The sequence below is a fragment of the Nanorana parkeri genome, unplaced genomic scaffold (assembly GCF_000935625.1).
Source record: "Nanorana parkeri isolate BGI_ZX_2015 unplaced genomic scaffold, ASM93562v1 scaffold206, whole genome shotgun sequence".
NCBI classification, from domain to species: Eukaryota; Metazoa; Chordata; class Amphibia; order Anura; family Dicroglossidae; genus Nanorana; species Nanorana parkeri.
In genome coordinates, this window is record NW_017306474.1 from 158,557 (window position 1) to 177,580 (window position 19,024).

Sequence of the window (19,024 nt, forward strand, 5' to 3'; positions counted from 1 at the left end):
GCTGCAGTTATAATAATTGTGTATGTGATAGGTGAAAGAAACAACCTTAATTATATATGAAATCTGACAAACTATCTGATGCTGTGTTAATCTGAAACAATGCTAGAGAGATTATTTAGGTAGAAATGGATACTAGGTAGGAGAAGTTTACTTCACCTTACTTGAATAAGCCAACTTCCCACAAACTGGTATATAATTACAGGTAAACACTATTTTCATAAACAGGGAAATGTTTTTACGGTAACACTTTACTGTGTATAGAAACAAGCGCCTATGTGTTGCCATGAAGGGGACCTATAACTAAAAAAAAAAAGAAATTACACTTCCCATGCATCAGTTATTATTATTAATATTATTATTATTAGGGATGCACCAATACCGATACAAGCATCGGTATCGATGGTATCGGCGAGTACTTGAAAAAAAGTATCGGTACTCGTACTCGGCCTTAAAAAAGTGGTATCGGTGCATCCCTAATTATTATTATTATTATCATCAAAACACTTGCTTATTGAAGAGAATAAAACATTTCACCTAAGATTCTTTATTTAACCTAGAGCCACTGCTTAGTATTGTGGGTATTCCAAGAACTCTAGCCAGATGACTTATACAAAGCTGATCAAAATCACATGTATATCTAAATAACATTAACTGCTGCCCGGCTGATGTAACAGGTCATCTAGTCCCGCCCCCGCACTAGCGGGAAACTGTAAAACATTTTAAACAGGCAACAATGCCTGTTTACATACAAGTAATCCAGCAGCCATAGAGTTGCCCCGCATCGCTTGTTTGAGGTGACGGCCAGCACGCCTCCCCTGCGCAGTCCCCACCCTCAGCTGGTCCTGAGCTCCGCTGTGCCCAATGCGAGCCCGGGATCGGCATGGTGGCTCCATGACAGGGGATCAGAGGAAGATCAGCACACAATCTCCCTCTGATCTCCTCTCTGGTGTCAGAATGCAGGAAGTGATGTATATTACATCACTTCCGCATTCTGTTGTCACTCTCCGGCTTCAGAAGCTGAAGCAGATCTCTGCTTCATCAACTTCTTTGGGGGTCCCTAGCTGATATTAGGGGTCTTAAAGATCACAGATGGCTCCATAAAGAAGACCTGTCACATCCTCTTTGCTATGACATAGGGGGATTCTTAGCCCCCTATGTGATAACAATAAAGTTAAGTGGGGGAAAAAAAATGAAAGTAAAAAAAAGAAAAATAAACTCACACATAAAAAATAATCAAAAAAAACACAAACATGTTTTAAAAGTCTCCACCCCCACATACACTAGCGTGCAAACATGCTTTGGGTGTGCATATGTGCAAAAACTACGATTGCGCCCATTACACCGCACACGTTACATTTTACCGCGATCGTCGCAGTGAGAGCAATAATTCTAAGGCCATTAATCATTGATAACACTAAACTGATGAGCGGTAAAAGCTTTTAAATCATCGCCTATGGACAATTTTGGGTGTGGCCGTTTTCTGCGATTTTGCAGCGCACACAATTTTTACGGCTTAACATGTTTTATATTTTACCCAAAAATTGGGTAATAATAAATGTATTATAACATAATATCAAAAAAGCAGTTTTCTTTTTTTAAATTTTCAAAAAATTTTCCTTAATATAGTAAAAAATAAAACCCCCAGTGGGGATTAAATACCACCAAAAGAAAGCTCTATCTGTCCCCAAAAATGTTTATTAAATTTATTTCAGTACAGCGTTACATGACGGAATAAATGTCGGTCAAAGTACTGCAGCGCTGAATACTGAAAAATTGCTTGGACAGGAAGGGGGTGTAAACACCTGGTCTTCAAGTGGTTAAAGAGAATTGGTACTGTGTTTTTAGATTTTTTTATACAATTATCACATTCAGATTTCAAAAGAATAAAAGAAACATTTTTACATTTCAGTTGCAGCTGAAAGCAAGAACAGGGCCTGTTCAGATACCAATTTTTAGCAGGAGTTGAATGATCACAACAGTGGACAATTTTCAGTCCGCTCTGCTAGTGGAGACAGCATCATAAAACCTAGTGACCTAGACTGAGCAACCTTATCTTTTGTGTGAAACAAGTCAGATGTGACAAGATGAGATGTGTTACACAGTAGGCATTCTGCAGCTGCTCCTTCCTAGGCCCACTTTGTCACCCACTCGGCAGTGGTGTGAAGCAGACGCCATATTAGTGCATATGCAGGCTATTACTAGGCAGATCTTCCTGTTCCTAGACCCGGCCTCTGATGGCACTAAAATGTAATAAAATGATCAGAGAAAGGAGAGGGCAGCATATGCCTTCGATGATGGGAAAGTACTGATAGGCTCTTGTGAGGCTTCTTCTAGTTGGAAATTGTATGCTCAAGGTACATTTTCTAAATGTTTTTAATGACTAGTTTTATTGATTACTTTGTCACATTAAACTGTGCCAACGAATCCCTATTAGACAGACAAACCTTACACTTTTTAAGTTTAGGTCCACTTTAACTAGCAAATTAACACTTTCTGCCAGAAACATACAGTCAATGCTAGGTTGTATGATAAGAAAGCCCAGCCTGCCTTTGGAAACAAAGCATCCCTGTTTTAAATGTATATTTGTACAATAAAAGTTTTATAGAGATATTTTAAAAAAACATAAATAGTCAATTTAAAAATAAGTTTGGGAATTCTATCATAGTTTCCTTTTTAATAGGCTGTAGTTCCTCTGTTTAAAAGAAAACTATGGAGTAAGTGTTTTTCCGCATAGTTCTCTTAAGGGTCATGGGAGGACATAAAGTAGCGTCCTCCCCTGACCCAAAGCTCAATATATCACGAGCTGCAGCTCGAGATATATTGAGACTGCCGCAGCCGGGACGGATCCCGACATTACTGTCAAGATCCACCCAGCTGCGTGAGTGACAGCAAGCTCTGCCTATATAGACGCAGAGCCAGCTATACCCGCCCCCTCTCCCATCCGTTCCTCCAGTCAGCGCTGGAGGAGCGGGGAGGGGGGAAATCCCTGCAGGGAGATGATCGAGAAGTGAGCGAGCGAAGGTATGTGTTCGCTCACTTGCCGATCTATTGAGCTGACATGTGACAGTTTCATTGTCACACGTCGGCTCGAACTATGAGGATGGTTGATTTTCACTCACCTCATAGTTCTCCTTTAAGGAAACCATACACATCAAGCAACAATAACACAATACTAGTGGTTTTGCCACAATAGTATATTGAAGTACAAAAAGCAGCGGTCTTCCAACACACAGTGACAATGGATGTGATTGACATGTTGCAAAAGGGCATTAATCAGTGCAAAAATGTTTGGTTAGCTTTGTAAACTTTACTATTTAAGGTAGAGTTTACAGGCCTGAAAAGAGTATTTTCATCAGCAATAATACCAGCAAATGTTTTGTCCTGTTTGGCAAGGAATCTGATAAGTCCTAAAAATACGCCTAGATACAGTGGTTTAGAAATGTGTTTATTTTAGCAAAGGAAGCGGATTGGACACATAGTTCTTTTCCACTGACTAGTCTGCATGGAAAGATTCCCAAGACCCTAAAGCTGCATTGTGTACTTCTCTCTCATCACATGAGCCACACATGTTACACCAACTCTTGATCTTACTTACCATAATGTATGCATTTTGTATTTTTTTTTCTCATACAATTAAATTAAATCAAATGTCAGTCTAATAATCATGTGAGTATGTCCCTTTTTGGTAGCTGGACCATACAGAACCTTGTTTTCTCTAGTGGTTTGAGCATCACTTGCAGCAATACGGCAATATAGGGGTTAACAAACAAGGAACAAAGAACATGGTTTTCTGAATTGTGAAGTGAGGCGAACTTAACCTGTGTTCATTTCATCTATCCAGCTGTGTGCTGGAAATGTTTAAAACTAAAGCTGTGATCAGCCACACATACCTCAATTCTAAAAATATCTCCTCTTTCAATGCATCTTGGTCACTTTCAACCTGTATAATTAAATTCATATTTTCTTAATGTCTGTCTGTTGTCTGACTGTGCCTAGCTTCTTGCTGAAAAACAGCTTTTTGTTTTAAAACTGGCTCGTAGGAATGTCTTAATTGTTACTATCTGAAATTTGACATGCTGAACTATAAGCATATTCCAAATTAACTTTAGCAGAAACCCTATCTGTTGAACTGTGCAGCTTCTTAGTTGTGTTACACATGTTTCTGGCACTGCTGTACAATTACAGGATTTAGATGAACAATTGTATTGTACAATTCAAATTCTCTGATTTATCATTTTGGTAGCTGTAGTGCTTCAGATGTTAAAGGCAGTTCAGACGCAGCATGCAATGCTACTGACTGTGTAGAATTATTATCAACAGTAAACAAGGTTTGCAGAGATGGTTGATGCATTAAATGTCAGAAAAAGGTAATGGAAAGTGTTCACATCCTAGTTAAATGTACAACGAGGCATAATACTGGTACATTCCCAAATATGGATTGATCATCTTGAGCAGAAGTGTACCTGACAGCATCTCTCAAAGGGATGCTGGTTATTATCCAAATTAACTTTGCAGCATTAATCCTTCAGGAAAGAAAAGACTTCTAAAACAAAATGTTCTCCCATTTGTAGAATTCTTGGCAGTTGGCATGGTAACCATAGAGAAAGGGTCTGGAAAGAAAAAGGTGACACAAAATAGTTTGGGGTGGGAATAAGAATCAGTGTCAGTGTCATGCTTTACTGTGAGTACATTACTTCTGAGAATTCTTTATTTACTGGAAGGAGAATATTCTCAACTACAACAGATGTTACCTGAGAAGCATGCCTAGACTTTTCTTTACCTTGAGGATAAAAGGAAACCACTGTATATTAATTCAGCAATTTCATCTATTTTTAAAGATGTTTCCTATTCCTGGTGTAAAGGGATTGTCCAACTATTTATAGTAAAGTTGGCCAGGTCTTGAGGAATGGGATGAAATTCATACAGTGGGTGCCACTGTCGTTAGCCTTTCGGCTGGTATCCCTTGATTGGCTGATTGAAGGAGTCGGTCATAAAATCTTCATGTGAACAGAGCTGTTGTGAACCAAGTCTGAACTTGTTTCATGCATACAAACCATTAACCAAGCATGGAATATGGCTTTTTTACTGTCTGAATTTTTAACAGTTACCTTTAGTGATCACAGTGCACTCATCATCATCATCTACCTGTTCCTGAATGAAATGCACATGCAAAATAGCATCCCTTGATCAGCTGATCGAAGGAGTCTGTCGGAAAATCTTCATAGGAACAGAGCGGGTAGCCAATGAGCTGCCGGCTCTGTTTGGGTATTCTGACAGTGGCGGGTGGCCGCTGCCAGAGTAGAAAAGAAACAGTGAGGACTCCTCGATCGACACACTCTTAGTATTGATGGAGGAATCGGCTCTATTTATTTTTTTTGTTGAGCCCGCAGGTTGAACGAGAAAAATAGAGCAGTGTATAGCCAGCCTTACAGCTTTTGATCGTTTACATAATATTGTCATCTTAGAATAGACTAATTAAAACTATCAACAATTTATTGGTATAATACATGCCCACTATTATTCTGGCAGCCATGATAGGAGTTAAGGGTTCTCTATGAGTGCCCCTAAATTCTACTGATGTTTATTAAGTTACTACTTTCTAATTCTATAAAGTAGCTATATAGTTTGCTTGCAGAAGAAACATGCTTGTAATCACATGGGATTTCACACGTATATTTGTGGGATACAAAGGAAAAAAGGGAGGTGAAACATTTAATTAGCTTGATTATTTAAACAAATACAGTATGTAGAGATATACCATAACCACCTCTTCAGAGTGTCTGAAACATTTATGATCTCAGATAGCAGAGAGAGTGCTTCAGTCTAGTTAGAATCATATTCCCATGGATTGTCAGTGTAGCCCGTCAAAATATAAAAGATTGTGTGAATGTGTATTTTTAGCTAATAGATGTTTTCTGGCTGTATACAGTGTGTTGTAAATAGCCTCCTAAAAAAGCATTTTAGTTACTCTTAGAGCATCACATGGTCACATTAATGTCCTGTGCCGATATTAACTATGTATGTTGAGATGTAATGTTCTGTTTGCCAAGGGAGGGATGGAAAAAAGAAACACTCATAAATACAGACCTTTGTCTTATAAAAACACAATAGTTCTTACTGTTGTGTTCATAGGTGATTAAAGATAATAACTATGGTCAAAGCGTGTGATCATAATGGCGGCATAATAGCATGGGAACATTTTCATCTCTAATAACAGAAATTAGAGAGAACATCTATGAGGAATAATCATTACTCAAAGATTTCTCTATTTGTTAGTTAGCTATTCCATGGCACACTTTTTTTAACCAGTTAAAAACCAAGGCAACTTGAAGAGAAACTTCAGCCTGTTATTGTGGGAGGTGAATTTACCAATAAATTATAATTATTATACAGGATGTATATCACGCCAACAGGAAGACATTACATTCACAATACATAATAATGTATAACTTCCTGTCCAGCAATCTGACTGGGCTGTGCTAACTCTCCGTTTGCCTAATGGCCAATTGCAAAGCAATATGTTGCAATTAGCTTTATATCAAATGCTTATGCATTGTCAAAAATTCACTGTTTGCATGATATTGAAACTTATACATGTTTGAGCATGGTATTAGTAGCTCTTTTAGGGCCACATGTTAAAACGCATGCGTGCTAGTGTGTGTTGTGTAAAGACAGTGCAATGCATAGTTACATCGCATCACAAAATTACACTTCATTCAACTCTACGCACCATGAATACATGTTGCATTATTATGCGGCGCACACCACACATTTATGGTGTTAACAAGGCGCATAGCTAACCATTTTTCATGTGACCTTGTGTTAAGCCTGCATTGATCTTTGCAGATCAACACACCTCAAAAGACATAATGTGAATGAGTCCTAATATATAAAGAGCTGATTACCATTCTATAAACTAGGGATGTTCAAATACAACGTACCGTACTTGATACAAGTACAAGTACAGATACTTTTCCAGCTCCAAGACTAGACTAGAGAAAAATTCAAAAGTTAGGAGGCAGCTGTCATTCTTAAGGAGCATTGGCCTCGGGGCTCCTGGGATTTGTGCATCCCTGTTTTAATGTATACCAATACCATTTTTTCCAGTACTAATACTTGCCCAAGTACTCACAGATACAAGTACTGATACATTTTTGTTTATTGTCATGTGACAGTTTTTCTAAAAACAATACAGACTAATGATTTCAGGACCGTGGTGGAGTGCCAGAGCCCAGTGACAGCTGCAACCGCTGCAACCCTGGTAGTTCTCATTAAAATTCCAAGTATCGGCATTGGTATCTGAACATCCCTCCTATACAGGTGAAACTCGAATAATTAGAATATCGTGCAAAAGTTCATTTCTTTAACTAATGCAACGTAAAAGGTGAAACTAATATATGAGCTAGACTCATTACATGCAAAGCAAGATAGTTCAAGCCGTGATTTGTCATAATTGTGATGATTATGGCTTACAGCTCATGAAAACCCCAAATCCACAATCTCAGAAAATTAGATTATTACATGCAATCAATAAAACAAGGATTGTACATAGAACAATATCGGACCTCTGAAAAGTACAAGCATGCAGAGAGTAATGGATGATTACCAAACCCAGCATAGTTACACAGCATAGCCAATAGACATACTGAACGCAAAGTAATGTGACATTATTAAGTTACTTCATCATGAAAGGCTTTAGACCTCTTTTTGACTGGAGCAATGTTACAACCATTATGCAATAAGTAACTTTTTCCTTTTGTAATTTATCTTGACAAATGATGCATCCTTTTTCAATACAGATAGCTTTTTGACTTGCTAGCTAATATTTATAACTTTACTTCTTTACCAATCTATACCTTTACTTATTCAGTATAGGTTTTAATTAGGTAAAAATAGTGGAAACAAGGAAACAATCTTTTATTTTACCAGAATATCTGTCTGTATGTAGTCCATTCCATAATGGGATCCCAAAATGTAAATTTTCGGAACTATAAAGATAATTACATTTTTTTCACAGAGAATATCTTAATTCTGCAACTCAAAATCAATGCCCCCCATGGATTCATTATCTTCCTTTCAACTTAAAGAAGCTGTTTGTATAAGTGGTTAGGTAAACATTGAAACAGGGTTGTATGGATAGATTTTGTGGAAGCAACATGGTTTTCATAGGTTTGTGATAGTCATAATGCTGAATGATATTAGACCATGTCATTCAAAGCAGTCACTGGACATTGTGGGGAGAGGAAGAGAGTACTAGGAATAACTTCTTTTCATTTTTGTTTCTAATTTGTAGCTTTTTAATTGTATTACTTCTTTTTTTTTTTTTATATGGGTATATGAGAATATTTTCCAATAGTGATCTGTCATGCCTTATTACCAAGTATCTATTTCTGCAAGGAAAGTTGAGTAGTATTAGCTCAGGCCTCCTTTAGCATGGCCCCAGATTCTTTATGGCTTTCTGGTTTCTCATTGTATTACTATGGGGGGTTGTTATAGAGCATGCTGTAGACCCTTGTTGCTGGTCCGCATGTGGCTTGCTAGCACTTGGTATGTTGCCTTCTGTCCTCCAAACGTCTTTTTAACCCCTTCGTGACTGACGACGTACAGTGTACGTTGCCAACAGAAGCGATTCTGGCGACTTACCTGTCGCCAGATCGCTTCTGTGTCCCGTAGAAGGGGACGCCCGCCCCCCCCTGCCGGACACCGCCGCCGTGCTCCCCGGGCTCCGTTGCCCCTCCTACGGGCCCGGGACCGGCTTCCTTGGTGTCCGCGGGGAGAAATTAAATAAAATACATCTAATAATAACGCGCGTCGCCACGTAAACACGCGTCGGGTGCGCCTACGTATGAAAACGCCGAACGCGCTACACATGTTGGGTATCGCCGCGCATGCCGTAGTGAGAGCTATAATTCTAGGGCCAGTATTTTGGGGTTTCTCTAAATTGATGACCTGTGGAGGCTTTTAAAGCGTCTTCTATGGACTTTTTGGGGTACTGCAGTTTTTCGCCGTTTCATGGACGCACGCAATTTGTAACCTGGGCATGTTGGGTATCGTTTTACTCGTAACCTCATCTTTTATATGTCACTACAAAATGGGTATTTTGTTGTGTTTTGGGGCATTTAGTTAAATTTTTCACTAAATGTTGGGGTTTAATAAGGAGTTGCGCTAATATTGCGCAAGGTAAAAATTTGCAACTACCACCATTTTATTCTATAGGGTCTTGGCATTCAGAAAATATATAATGTTTGGGGGTTTTAAGTCATTTTCAGGCCTAAAATGTGGAATATAACATGGATGCAAAAAATGAAAAAAAGGCCTCAGTCATGAAGAGGTTAAAGATCCGCAGGATAAAAGGCTACAAGCCCTTTCTGTGGTCTTTTTCTGCCTCACAGGCCCTGCTCTGCAACCTGCCATTGTTACAGTGGTCCCTCCGTCACATATTGGTTCTTTTGCCCAATCCTCCAGCAGCTGGAGCTCATATCTGTGACCCTGCTCTTTTCTGTTGATTGGTGGGCAGATAATAGTTATCTGATTTTCAGAATGAGTCTCTTATTGGTACAAATGCAGATGACCCTTTGCATTAAATGCTGGTCTACGCAACAGCAGTGCAAAAACCACCCGTGCGCAATCTCCTTGAGAGGAACGCCTGTTAGGCAAATCCCTAGACACCTTTATTAAGGATGTCAGCAGAGGGGAAGAGCAACTTTTTTACCCCTGCAAAAGAAGCCTAGGCCTCAGTCTGGTAAACCCTCTACCTTGGAGGTGAAAAAAATGATCTTCATACTCCCAGACTTCTTCCAATTCCAAGGCAAAGTCCTGCAATACTGGACAGCATGTGCATTGTGGTACGCTGCAGTGCGGATGCATTGCCTGCTACTGTAACACTGAGTTGGGGAGTCTTTCAAAATGAATCGTACTGCAACACACGCACAGCAGCGCACCAAGACATGAGTTTAACCAGATCTAAACACAGCCCAAATTTATGAAAACCAAACTATCATGTGACGATATGCACAGGTTTGGGGCCTCACTTCAGCCCTCTTATATTCCCTAAGTTGACCACCACTGCTGTAGATCCATTAAAGCTTAGAAGATAGGTTTTTTAGCTCTCGGATTGATGGCTAGAACATAGTTGACAGACACACCTGGCAAATCTATCTTTTGCAGCACTTGCTTCAGGCAAGCATGTTTAAAAGGCAGCCCTACAGCTCAGAGCAGCGTCTGCTGATCTATGGCAGGTGATCAGATCTGGTTAAATACTTAATGCTGATCTTTGGACATAACCATCAGCCTCCCCACTAAGTAAATGTTTTTAAAAAGTGGGTTAAAAGCCCAATATACTAAGCTTAGTTGATGGTCACGCGAAGAGTGCTTTTTCTTGTTGCCATGTTTCTGCCTGGGTAAGGTGGACACGTTCTATTGGGTGTCCAGAGATAAAAGGAGTTGTTTCTCCTAATGGTTCTATTTTTATGGAATTGTCCCAATGTTTGGAATCTGGAATGTATTGAACTTGGTAAAATGAGCATGGATTTGATCATATACTGTATGGTCATATTTGTTATGGAGTTAATGTGGGTATTTGTTTTCATTGTTTATGAAAGTCTACCAGTTTATAGGCAGTCTCATAATTCAGACAAAATATAGATGATAGCATTACCTGCCTGCTTTTTTGCTGCCTTGGCATGCCGCTTTATTCATATAGTTCCAATTCTGATATAAGAGACGGAGGGGCTGTGTGTTTCCTTGGAGTCGTTCAATCTAATGTCCTGCTATTCACAACAGAAGCTATCCAGGTTGTGCATCTCATCAGTATAACATAATATATAACATAAACACAAACCGATTAGTCTTCAGAAACGTAAATGTAAAACATTCCAAAGCAGTATATCATAATTATTTACCTTCACCTAAGTAAGATTTGTTTATTTCCAGAAAAAAATTGATATAATTAGAATGTTTAATAGACATTATTTCCCAGTTTTCAATACAGTTGCATGCATTCACCTTGTGGGAGAAATGAACCAGTTTTGCTGGCAATTGTGCATGATGTGATTGTAAACACATTATGGTCTAACCACAGAATTAAAAACTGGCTCGTCCACTTTACAAATTACTTGATATCATTTGTTTATGTGGAAAAAAATTGGCATTCATTTTGGTCCACGTGACTAGTAGTAAAAATATTTGTCAAGCATATTTTGGAACTCTGCATTGTTGTTAATTATAATGTTAATATCCCCCCATCCTCTACCACCCATGACTTTTTAAAATGGCAGATTTAACCCTGGCACTGCAAATGGTGTTCATAATGCTGTTATTGGGCTTGTGGAGGACAAAGATCCCTGCATGTTTTCCTAGAAATGATCGGTTATAATTTGAGATTCACCAATGCCAGTTTTTCTGTATGAAGTATGAGTACTGATATTTATATTTCGGTACTCGTTGATACCAAGTACCCATACCGGTACTTCCGGTAGTATCCAGGAGTTCCTGAGCAATCAGGAAGCCAGGCAGCGTGTTATTACCCGCCATCAGGCTTCTTGATTGCCTGGACAGCTGGCTCTATGCTGTTTGAAGCCGACATCCCAGCCAATCAGCTTGAAGCTAGCTTCCTGGACAATCATTCACCGCTGCCGGGCTTCCTGATTGGCCAGGAAGCCGGCTTCATGCTGTTTGGCCGACTCGATGCTGATTGGCTAGGATGCCGGCTTCCCGGCCAATCAGCATCGAGCTGGCCAAACAGCATGGAGTCGGCTTGCTGTCCAGTAAGGAAGCCGGGCCACGAGTCATTACCCATGGTCCAGCGTCCTGATTGGCCGGGAAGCCGGCTCCATGTTCTCTCGCTGCATTGCCGGTCAGAGGAAATCTCCCTCTAACCGGAAGTTCCTGTATTGGGATAAGTATCGGAGCAAGTGGGTCGAGTACAAGTGCTCGCCCATATACTGGTATCGGCAACTATACTAGTTTCATACTAGGTGCATCCCTAGTTATAATGATAAATCTACCCAGAATTCATAGTTTATTTTCACACACTACCTGGTTACATGTTTTTGATTAGCAAGTAGCATGACCTTTAGGTTTGTCCAGGGTCTCCCACCATTTCCAGTCAATACTTATTGACTAATATTTGATTTAGGGACCATTCAAACTTTTCTCTTTTTTAGAGCCTTAACAGAAGGCATTCACATGTCTTATTTCACCACTTATGCTAAATTGCTAAAATGCTCATTTTAGGATAGTGGACGGGACCATGCAAATAATTGCTTTACGCCACAATGGCAACTGCACATCCATGACCGCTGGTGTATAGTATAGATACTGCCTAATATAGACATGTATTCCAAACTGCAGACAACCATTTTAGGTTTTGCTTTTGCCACCATCTGTGCAGTGTATGGAAACCATGGCTTCTGTGGAGGGCAAGGTTATGGTGTGCTATTCACTAGTTCAGTGGAAGACTTACTGGTTTTTGGTTCTCTCTACCCCTTCTGACTATTACCTTCTGGGTTATATTCTTTCTGTTTTCAGATAGAAATCCCATTCATTTTTATATAGCTACTTCACAATAATGTGGTGCAACTTTGTGCATGTTTAAAATATAGAAAATGTTGCCGTTTTGCGTATTTAAATGTGTCAAGCAGGCTCACTGAAATGAAGGTTAAACAGACACATGTATTTTTGTGCATTTTCAGCACATCTGAGCAATGTAAAAATTGCAATACTGTATGTTTCTCCTTCAATTGACATAGTGAATGAACAAGAAACATGTATAAAACACAAAATGAAACATAATTATGTGTATAACGTATAGAAAAGAGTGCATAAGTGTATACAATTACACACTTCATAAATTCATGTAAGTGCATATGCAGAAGTATGAAAGGGCTTTTAAAGCATCCCCGACACTGGGGAAAAAAGATTCTAAACAAATAGCACAGGTAAAAGAAGAGACTTTATACCTGATCCAGCGCCCCTTTGTCCATTGAACCTTCGCTCTGCTGCAGAGCTATTACACATACAAAATGTTCACATCAGCCCCTACATCACTACATGACAAAGTAGCAACATGGGGGCAGTGGAAGAAACCACAAAGCACGACGGGATGCAGGCATCTAACATACCTGGATTTGTGTTGGATGTGAAAATTCTTTGGCCAGCGGACCTGGAAAGTATAAAAATGTTTTCATACAGGTGGTATGTGTTCTAAATCCTTTTTTTTAGTAACACAATGGCTTCAAAGGGCAAAGGCTATAATCTAGCACCTCCCTTTGAATTGCCTTGGAAGCAGGAGAAGCAAATTGATAAGTTTTTTTGTGTTAAGGTGGCCATACACTTTACAACCATCGCAAGACCTTAGTCTTGTGATGGTTGTAAAGTAATTAAAAAAACGTACGATCTGCCCATCTTAGACAGACAGATCGTACTTGCGATCATCGCAAGCCCGCCCCGCTGAGGGGCGAGCTTCCGATGACCGCAATGCTGAACGGGCAGTGTGCGCGTGCACACACCGGCCCGTTCAACATTTGTCTCCCGAGCATGCCACAAACCAGCCGAAAATCGTAAGATCGTTTTTGAACATGCTCCTTAGACAAAAGACGTGCGACCGTACAGTAAAAACGGTTGCACGCCTTCCATACACTTTGCGATTATCGTACGATCGCGGGATTTCCCGCGATTATCGCACAGTGTATGGGCACCTTAAAGCTGAACACTGTAGCAGTAGATGCAATAAGTGCCACCATGATAGCTCCAGCTACTTTCCTTATGCTGCTATATTTAGGTAGTATACAGTTGAATATAGGCAGGATTTTGAGAATGGCTGTTTTTAACGTTCTGTCATTGTCAAGTTTCTTTATGGGTTGGTCAATATGGGCATATTGGATACATCTATAACCTTTAGTATGTAGGCATACAGCTGAAATAAGGTAATCCTTCAAACCAGGTAATTTATGAAACAGAATGACAGTAACAGCATCTCTAGGGGTTTATTATTTGTTCCTGCTCAGATATCAGTAACCAGACCATGTGACATACTGAAGCAGTTGTGTGTTATCTGCTCTGAATGCATTTACATCATTCTTTAATCTATCCTTTTATCAGTAAATTAAGGAGTGAGCAGCTAAAAGGGACAATTAGAGACTGAGTTTGTTTTTTCATGCCTTGGTGATCAGCATAGACATCTGTCACCAGAGGCTGGAGTTGTAAAAAAAAAACATTTTATTGGTAGATTCTCAAGGTACTCCAGGACATGAAAAGGCAATCTCATGTCTGTGGGACCCTCCAGATTGTCCCAACCAGCTGTTTGGTGGAAGAGTCAGTTGGCCCTCGTTCACACCTGAACATTTTGTAGCGAGTTCTACGCTCGACGAACGCTCTACAAAACGCTCAACATCTAAATCCCATTGTATTCAATGGGTCTGGTTCACACCTTGGTGTATTTCAGCCCGTCCCTAACGTGCTACAAAACGGCCCACGCCTGAAAAGGTACATGTACTACTTTGGGCCGTTTTCACGGTAAAATCGCGAATCGCGGTAAAAAACCCCGCGACAGACGCGCATATGCAATACGCCTAGGTGTGAACCAGGGCTTGGACAGGTTAGAAACACCTAGTGCCGTTGCTATTGTTCCCCCTGATAAGCTAAAGCAGGCACCCTGTTCTCCAACCATAATAGACAGGGGTACGGGTACTCCTAGAATGAGATCCTAATAGGTTGGACTTGACGGACTAACGTCTTTATTCAACCTCAAATACTATGTAACTATGTAACCCACTTTTCTTTATTCACATAAACTTGTATGCATAGAAGTGTACACCATACAGACTTATGGAGAGATTTGCAACACTCTTTAGACAGCTGTCCTATAAATGAAGGAGGTCAGTCATTTGTTTTTGTTTTGTTTTTTAATAAAAAAAAATTTAAAATCTTTATTCATTTTTTTAATTTAATATTTATTTACATTTTTCAAAATATTTTTTCAACTTTTTTTTTTCTATTTTCTATTCTGCTCGGTTCCACGGAGGTACCAAGCAGAATAGCCAAGCCGAATGCCGCTCGGTGGCATTCGGCTATTCACTCACTGCCGCTAGGCTCCTATGTGAATAGGGGTGAAAGGCAGCGAGTGAGCTGCCGGAGCTTCAGCTCAGCTGATCAAGATGTTGAATCGGCTGAGTCAAAGTCCTTCTGCACTTCAGCAGATGCACTTCTGCAGAGCATGTTCAGCTGACCGAAGTGCAGCCGAAGCCAGCCGATCTACCGCTGATTTCAGCCGTACTGAGCTGTAGTGAATTGCCGAACGTTGTTCGGCTCACTTCAGCTGGGTTATTCACTCGGCTGTCTTTGGCAGCTTTGTGAATAACCCCCTTAGAATCTCCGTTAGATATTCACTGTTGACTGGGTCCCCAGGCTTGCCTCCATTTATTGTCCGTATAACCACTTTCACTAGGTATGGGGAGGTGGGAACAAAGTGACTATGGTGTGAACAAAGTGAGAGAATAGCTCTTTTATGTCCAATTACAACAATTTCCAACATTAGAAATCACCCATTACTACCCTGATCTTTGCAAGCAAGAAAGGACTCAAAATAATCTATTGCAGGACAAGAAATGTCTTATGCTGATATTATGTGTAAGTGATACGCTTATATGGTATAACAAAGGCTTTGATCAAAGAATCATATGTTTCAGAAATTAGTTGCACTAAATGGGGGTGTTTGAAATCCAGACTAATTCAACCAAATGAATCAAAGTGTTTGGATCTACTGAATCTATGATCAATTGTTTGTTTAATATTATGAGTACGGCTAGGTATAATAAATGGCAAATTCAACCAGATTTATCTTTCTCATTGTGCCGAATGATTGTTTTTATGATAAATAGTTTGAAGCTAATAAATCTATAATTGATGGTTTGTTTATTATCTTGTGTATGTTCATCAATCAGTATAACAAAGATGCCTTCGTTAATGCTAACATAAAATAACCAGAAATTGTTTCTTTTGTATCATTAGGTAAGATGGACATTCTATTTTGTTTTCTGACTCACTGCTTTCTATTTCTAGAAGGGGTTTACCATCAAGTTCAACATTCACACTTGAAGACAGTGCATACCAGACATCTGAACAGAGCACGTTAGAAATGGACAATGACAATAGTTCCATCTTTGATGTCTACTTAGTGAGTATTATCTTAGCACCTAGCTATACGCTATACGCTATAGCTATACTCATGTGTTATATATACTTACATATTATAAGTGACTAAAGACAGAAATAATGTCATTTATTTATGCCATCATTTCCAACAGACTGCACTAGTCTTTCTGCTGGAGGAACGAGGAGCCAGGTGGAGGAATGAGGGGACCAATATGGATGGTAGAGAAAAGGAGTAGAACAATGAAGATTTAACGATTAAGGGGGTTATTCACTAAGCTGCCAAAGGCAGCCAAGTGAATAACCAAGTCAAAGTGAAGGGAGCAGAAGCATGTTCGGCTATTCACAGCAGATCTGTACGGCCTCAGCATCTTTGGCTGAACGGAAGGGAAGAAAGCGTTCGCCTCAGCCGATGCAAAATCTGGATCGGCTGAGGTGAAGCAGTTACTTCTCTGCTGTTAACCCCCTATTCTCATAGGGGCTGAGCAGCAGAGAGTTAATGCACAGCAGCATTCGGCTCAGTCATTCTGTACAGAATTAAACTGTCAGTTTCCTTCCAAAAATCATACCTGACCCTTTAGGTTTGCCCAAAAATCCCCCAAAAAAGCATTGTTCCCCTAAAATTCCCAACCAAACCCTGGGGGTTTTATTTTTTGCTATAATGCTATATTAAGGAAAAATTACTGACAATTTTGGAAAAAAAACCCGTTGCAACAAAACAAATTACCCTGTCTAACAGTATGCGTTAAAAGCAGAGGTTTTAGTTGCACAAACCTTTGGCCAAAAATATGTGGAGGCCACACTGCCACCGTCAAGGCACCTCTGTAAGGCCCCATTCACACTTGGCGATTCGCAAATCGCGCGTTTGTCGCGCGATTTGCATTTTGCGCGATAGCGTGATATCGCGCAAATGCTTGCATTGAGCAAGCTCGAATCGCGGCAAAATCCGCTCCAAAAAGGGTCCTGCTGTAGCGACACACGACCCGCGACAGCAGGACCCTTTGCATTGGAGCGCGATATCGCGCGGTAAATAGCCGCGATATCGCGGGAATTACCGCGCGATAAATCGCTCAATGTGAACGGGGCCTAAAGTGTGGTCCTAACTCTATTGGGAGCATATTGATGCAGTTGATAAATTGAATGCAGGTGTACCAGGAGGTAGCCTACAGACACAGTAAATAGACACCAAACATGTCAAGCCTTAAAATTGCGCGCACCCGCGAAATCGCAAAAAACTACTATACCCAAAATTGACCATAGGCAACCCTTTAAAACCTTACCACTCATTAGTTTAGTGTTATCAGTAATTGATGGCCTAAAATTATTGCTCTCACTGCGACGTTCACGGCGATATGTTGCATGTGCGGCGTAATGGGCAGTATGCGCACCCTATGCATGTTCGTATGCGTGTATGTAAGGTTGGGGACTTTAAAACAAAAATTGTGGTTTTTTAATTCTTTTTCATGTGTGACTTTAATTTCTTTTTGCAACTTTCATTTTTTTCTATTTTTTTCCACTTAACTTTATTGTTATCACATAGGGGGCTAAGAAACCCCCCTATGTAATAGCAAAGAGAATGTGACAGGTCCTCTTTATGGAGACAACAGGGGTCTCCAAGACCCCTAATGTCACCTAGGGACCCCCAAAGAAGCTGATGAAGCAGAGATCTGCTTCATCAGCTTCTCACCAGCTTCTGAAGCTGGAGAGTGACACAAGAATGCTGGAGTGATGTAATATACACCACTTCCGCATTCTTACAGCGGAGAGGGGACCGGAGGGAGATCGTGTACCGATCTCCCTCTGATCCCCTGTCACAGAGCCGCCGTGCAGGTCCCGGGCACACTGGAGCTTGGGACCAGCAGGGGGGGGGGCTCCAATCAGCACCCCACACAAACGATCCACTGTCTCTATAGCCGGTGGATCGCTTGTATGTAAACAGGCATCTCTGCCTGTTTTTTTCATTTTTGGTAGTTTCCCACGCGCGTGAGTGGGCGGGGCTAACAGGCCATCTTTAGACAGCCTGTTACGTCCAGGAAGCTCCTGGCCGGACGTCTTTGTGTAACGGCCGTCCGGGAGGCGGTTAAATTGATCTTAGAAGTGTATTGCTTTTTTTCTGGTATAATAAACTGTTACACTTTCAAGCATGTGTAAAATTCTCCATACATTGTTCATATGGAATGGCTTAATCCATCCCTACAAATGGTGCTGTATTTAGAAAATAAGGGGATCCAGATTTATTCAGAAAAGTGCAGAGATACATATTATGTCTCATTATAAGCTTTATTCAAGAGTATTATTAATGCAACCCTTCCTTGAGGGAATTTACATATATGAACTTTCAAGTTACACTAAACTCAGGAGTTAAACCTTAAAATGCATTCAAGTACCGTAACTATTACCATAAATGTATCTTATGTGTGTATCACTCAGCTGTAGATCATCAAATCATCTCTGAATTGGTGCTGACACTGTCCTTCCTTCTGGAGGGTGGCTACTTTTGTTCCCCATGCTCCCTGTGTGTGTTGTAAAGTAGTCACCGCTGCAAGCTCACTCCTGTGATGGACTACAATCTCATTATAAATTAGCTAACTAAACATGAGATTGTAGTCCATCACAGGAGCGAGCTTGGAGCGGTGACTACTTTACAACACACACAGGGTCAATTTAAGTGAAATAACCAAAGGCTGAATTCCCAGCATTGGAGCCTGTAGGTGCACAACCTATAGTGAAAACCCATCTGCTATGCTCACCTTCTGTACACAGTGTACAGTATGTCCTTGATTTACTGGTTATTATGTGCTCAGAGTAAAATGATTATGTGTAGCTGTATTTATGTGTGTATATCAGAACACATATGTGAGGAATGACAGTAGCT

The 19,024-nt window shown here is 40.3% G+C and overlaps 1 protein-coding gene across 1 annotated transcript in view; it reads left to right on the forward strand.

Moving 5' to 3' along the window:
- Positions 1–19,024, forward strand: part of PIP5K1B (phosphatidylinositol-4-phosphate 5-kinase type 1 beta) — a 153,086-nt gene that overhangs the window by 124,615 nt on the left and 9,447 nt on the right. Inside the window, exon 14 of the mRNA XM_018555659.1 lies at positions 16,060–16,174. Within this exon, the coding sequence (XP_018411161.1) occupies positions 16,060–16,174 (115 nt within the window). The remainder of the gene's footprint in view (positions 1–16,059; positions 16,175–19,024) is intronic.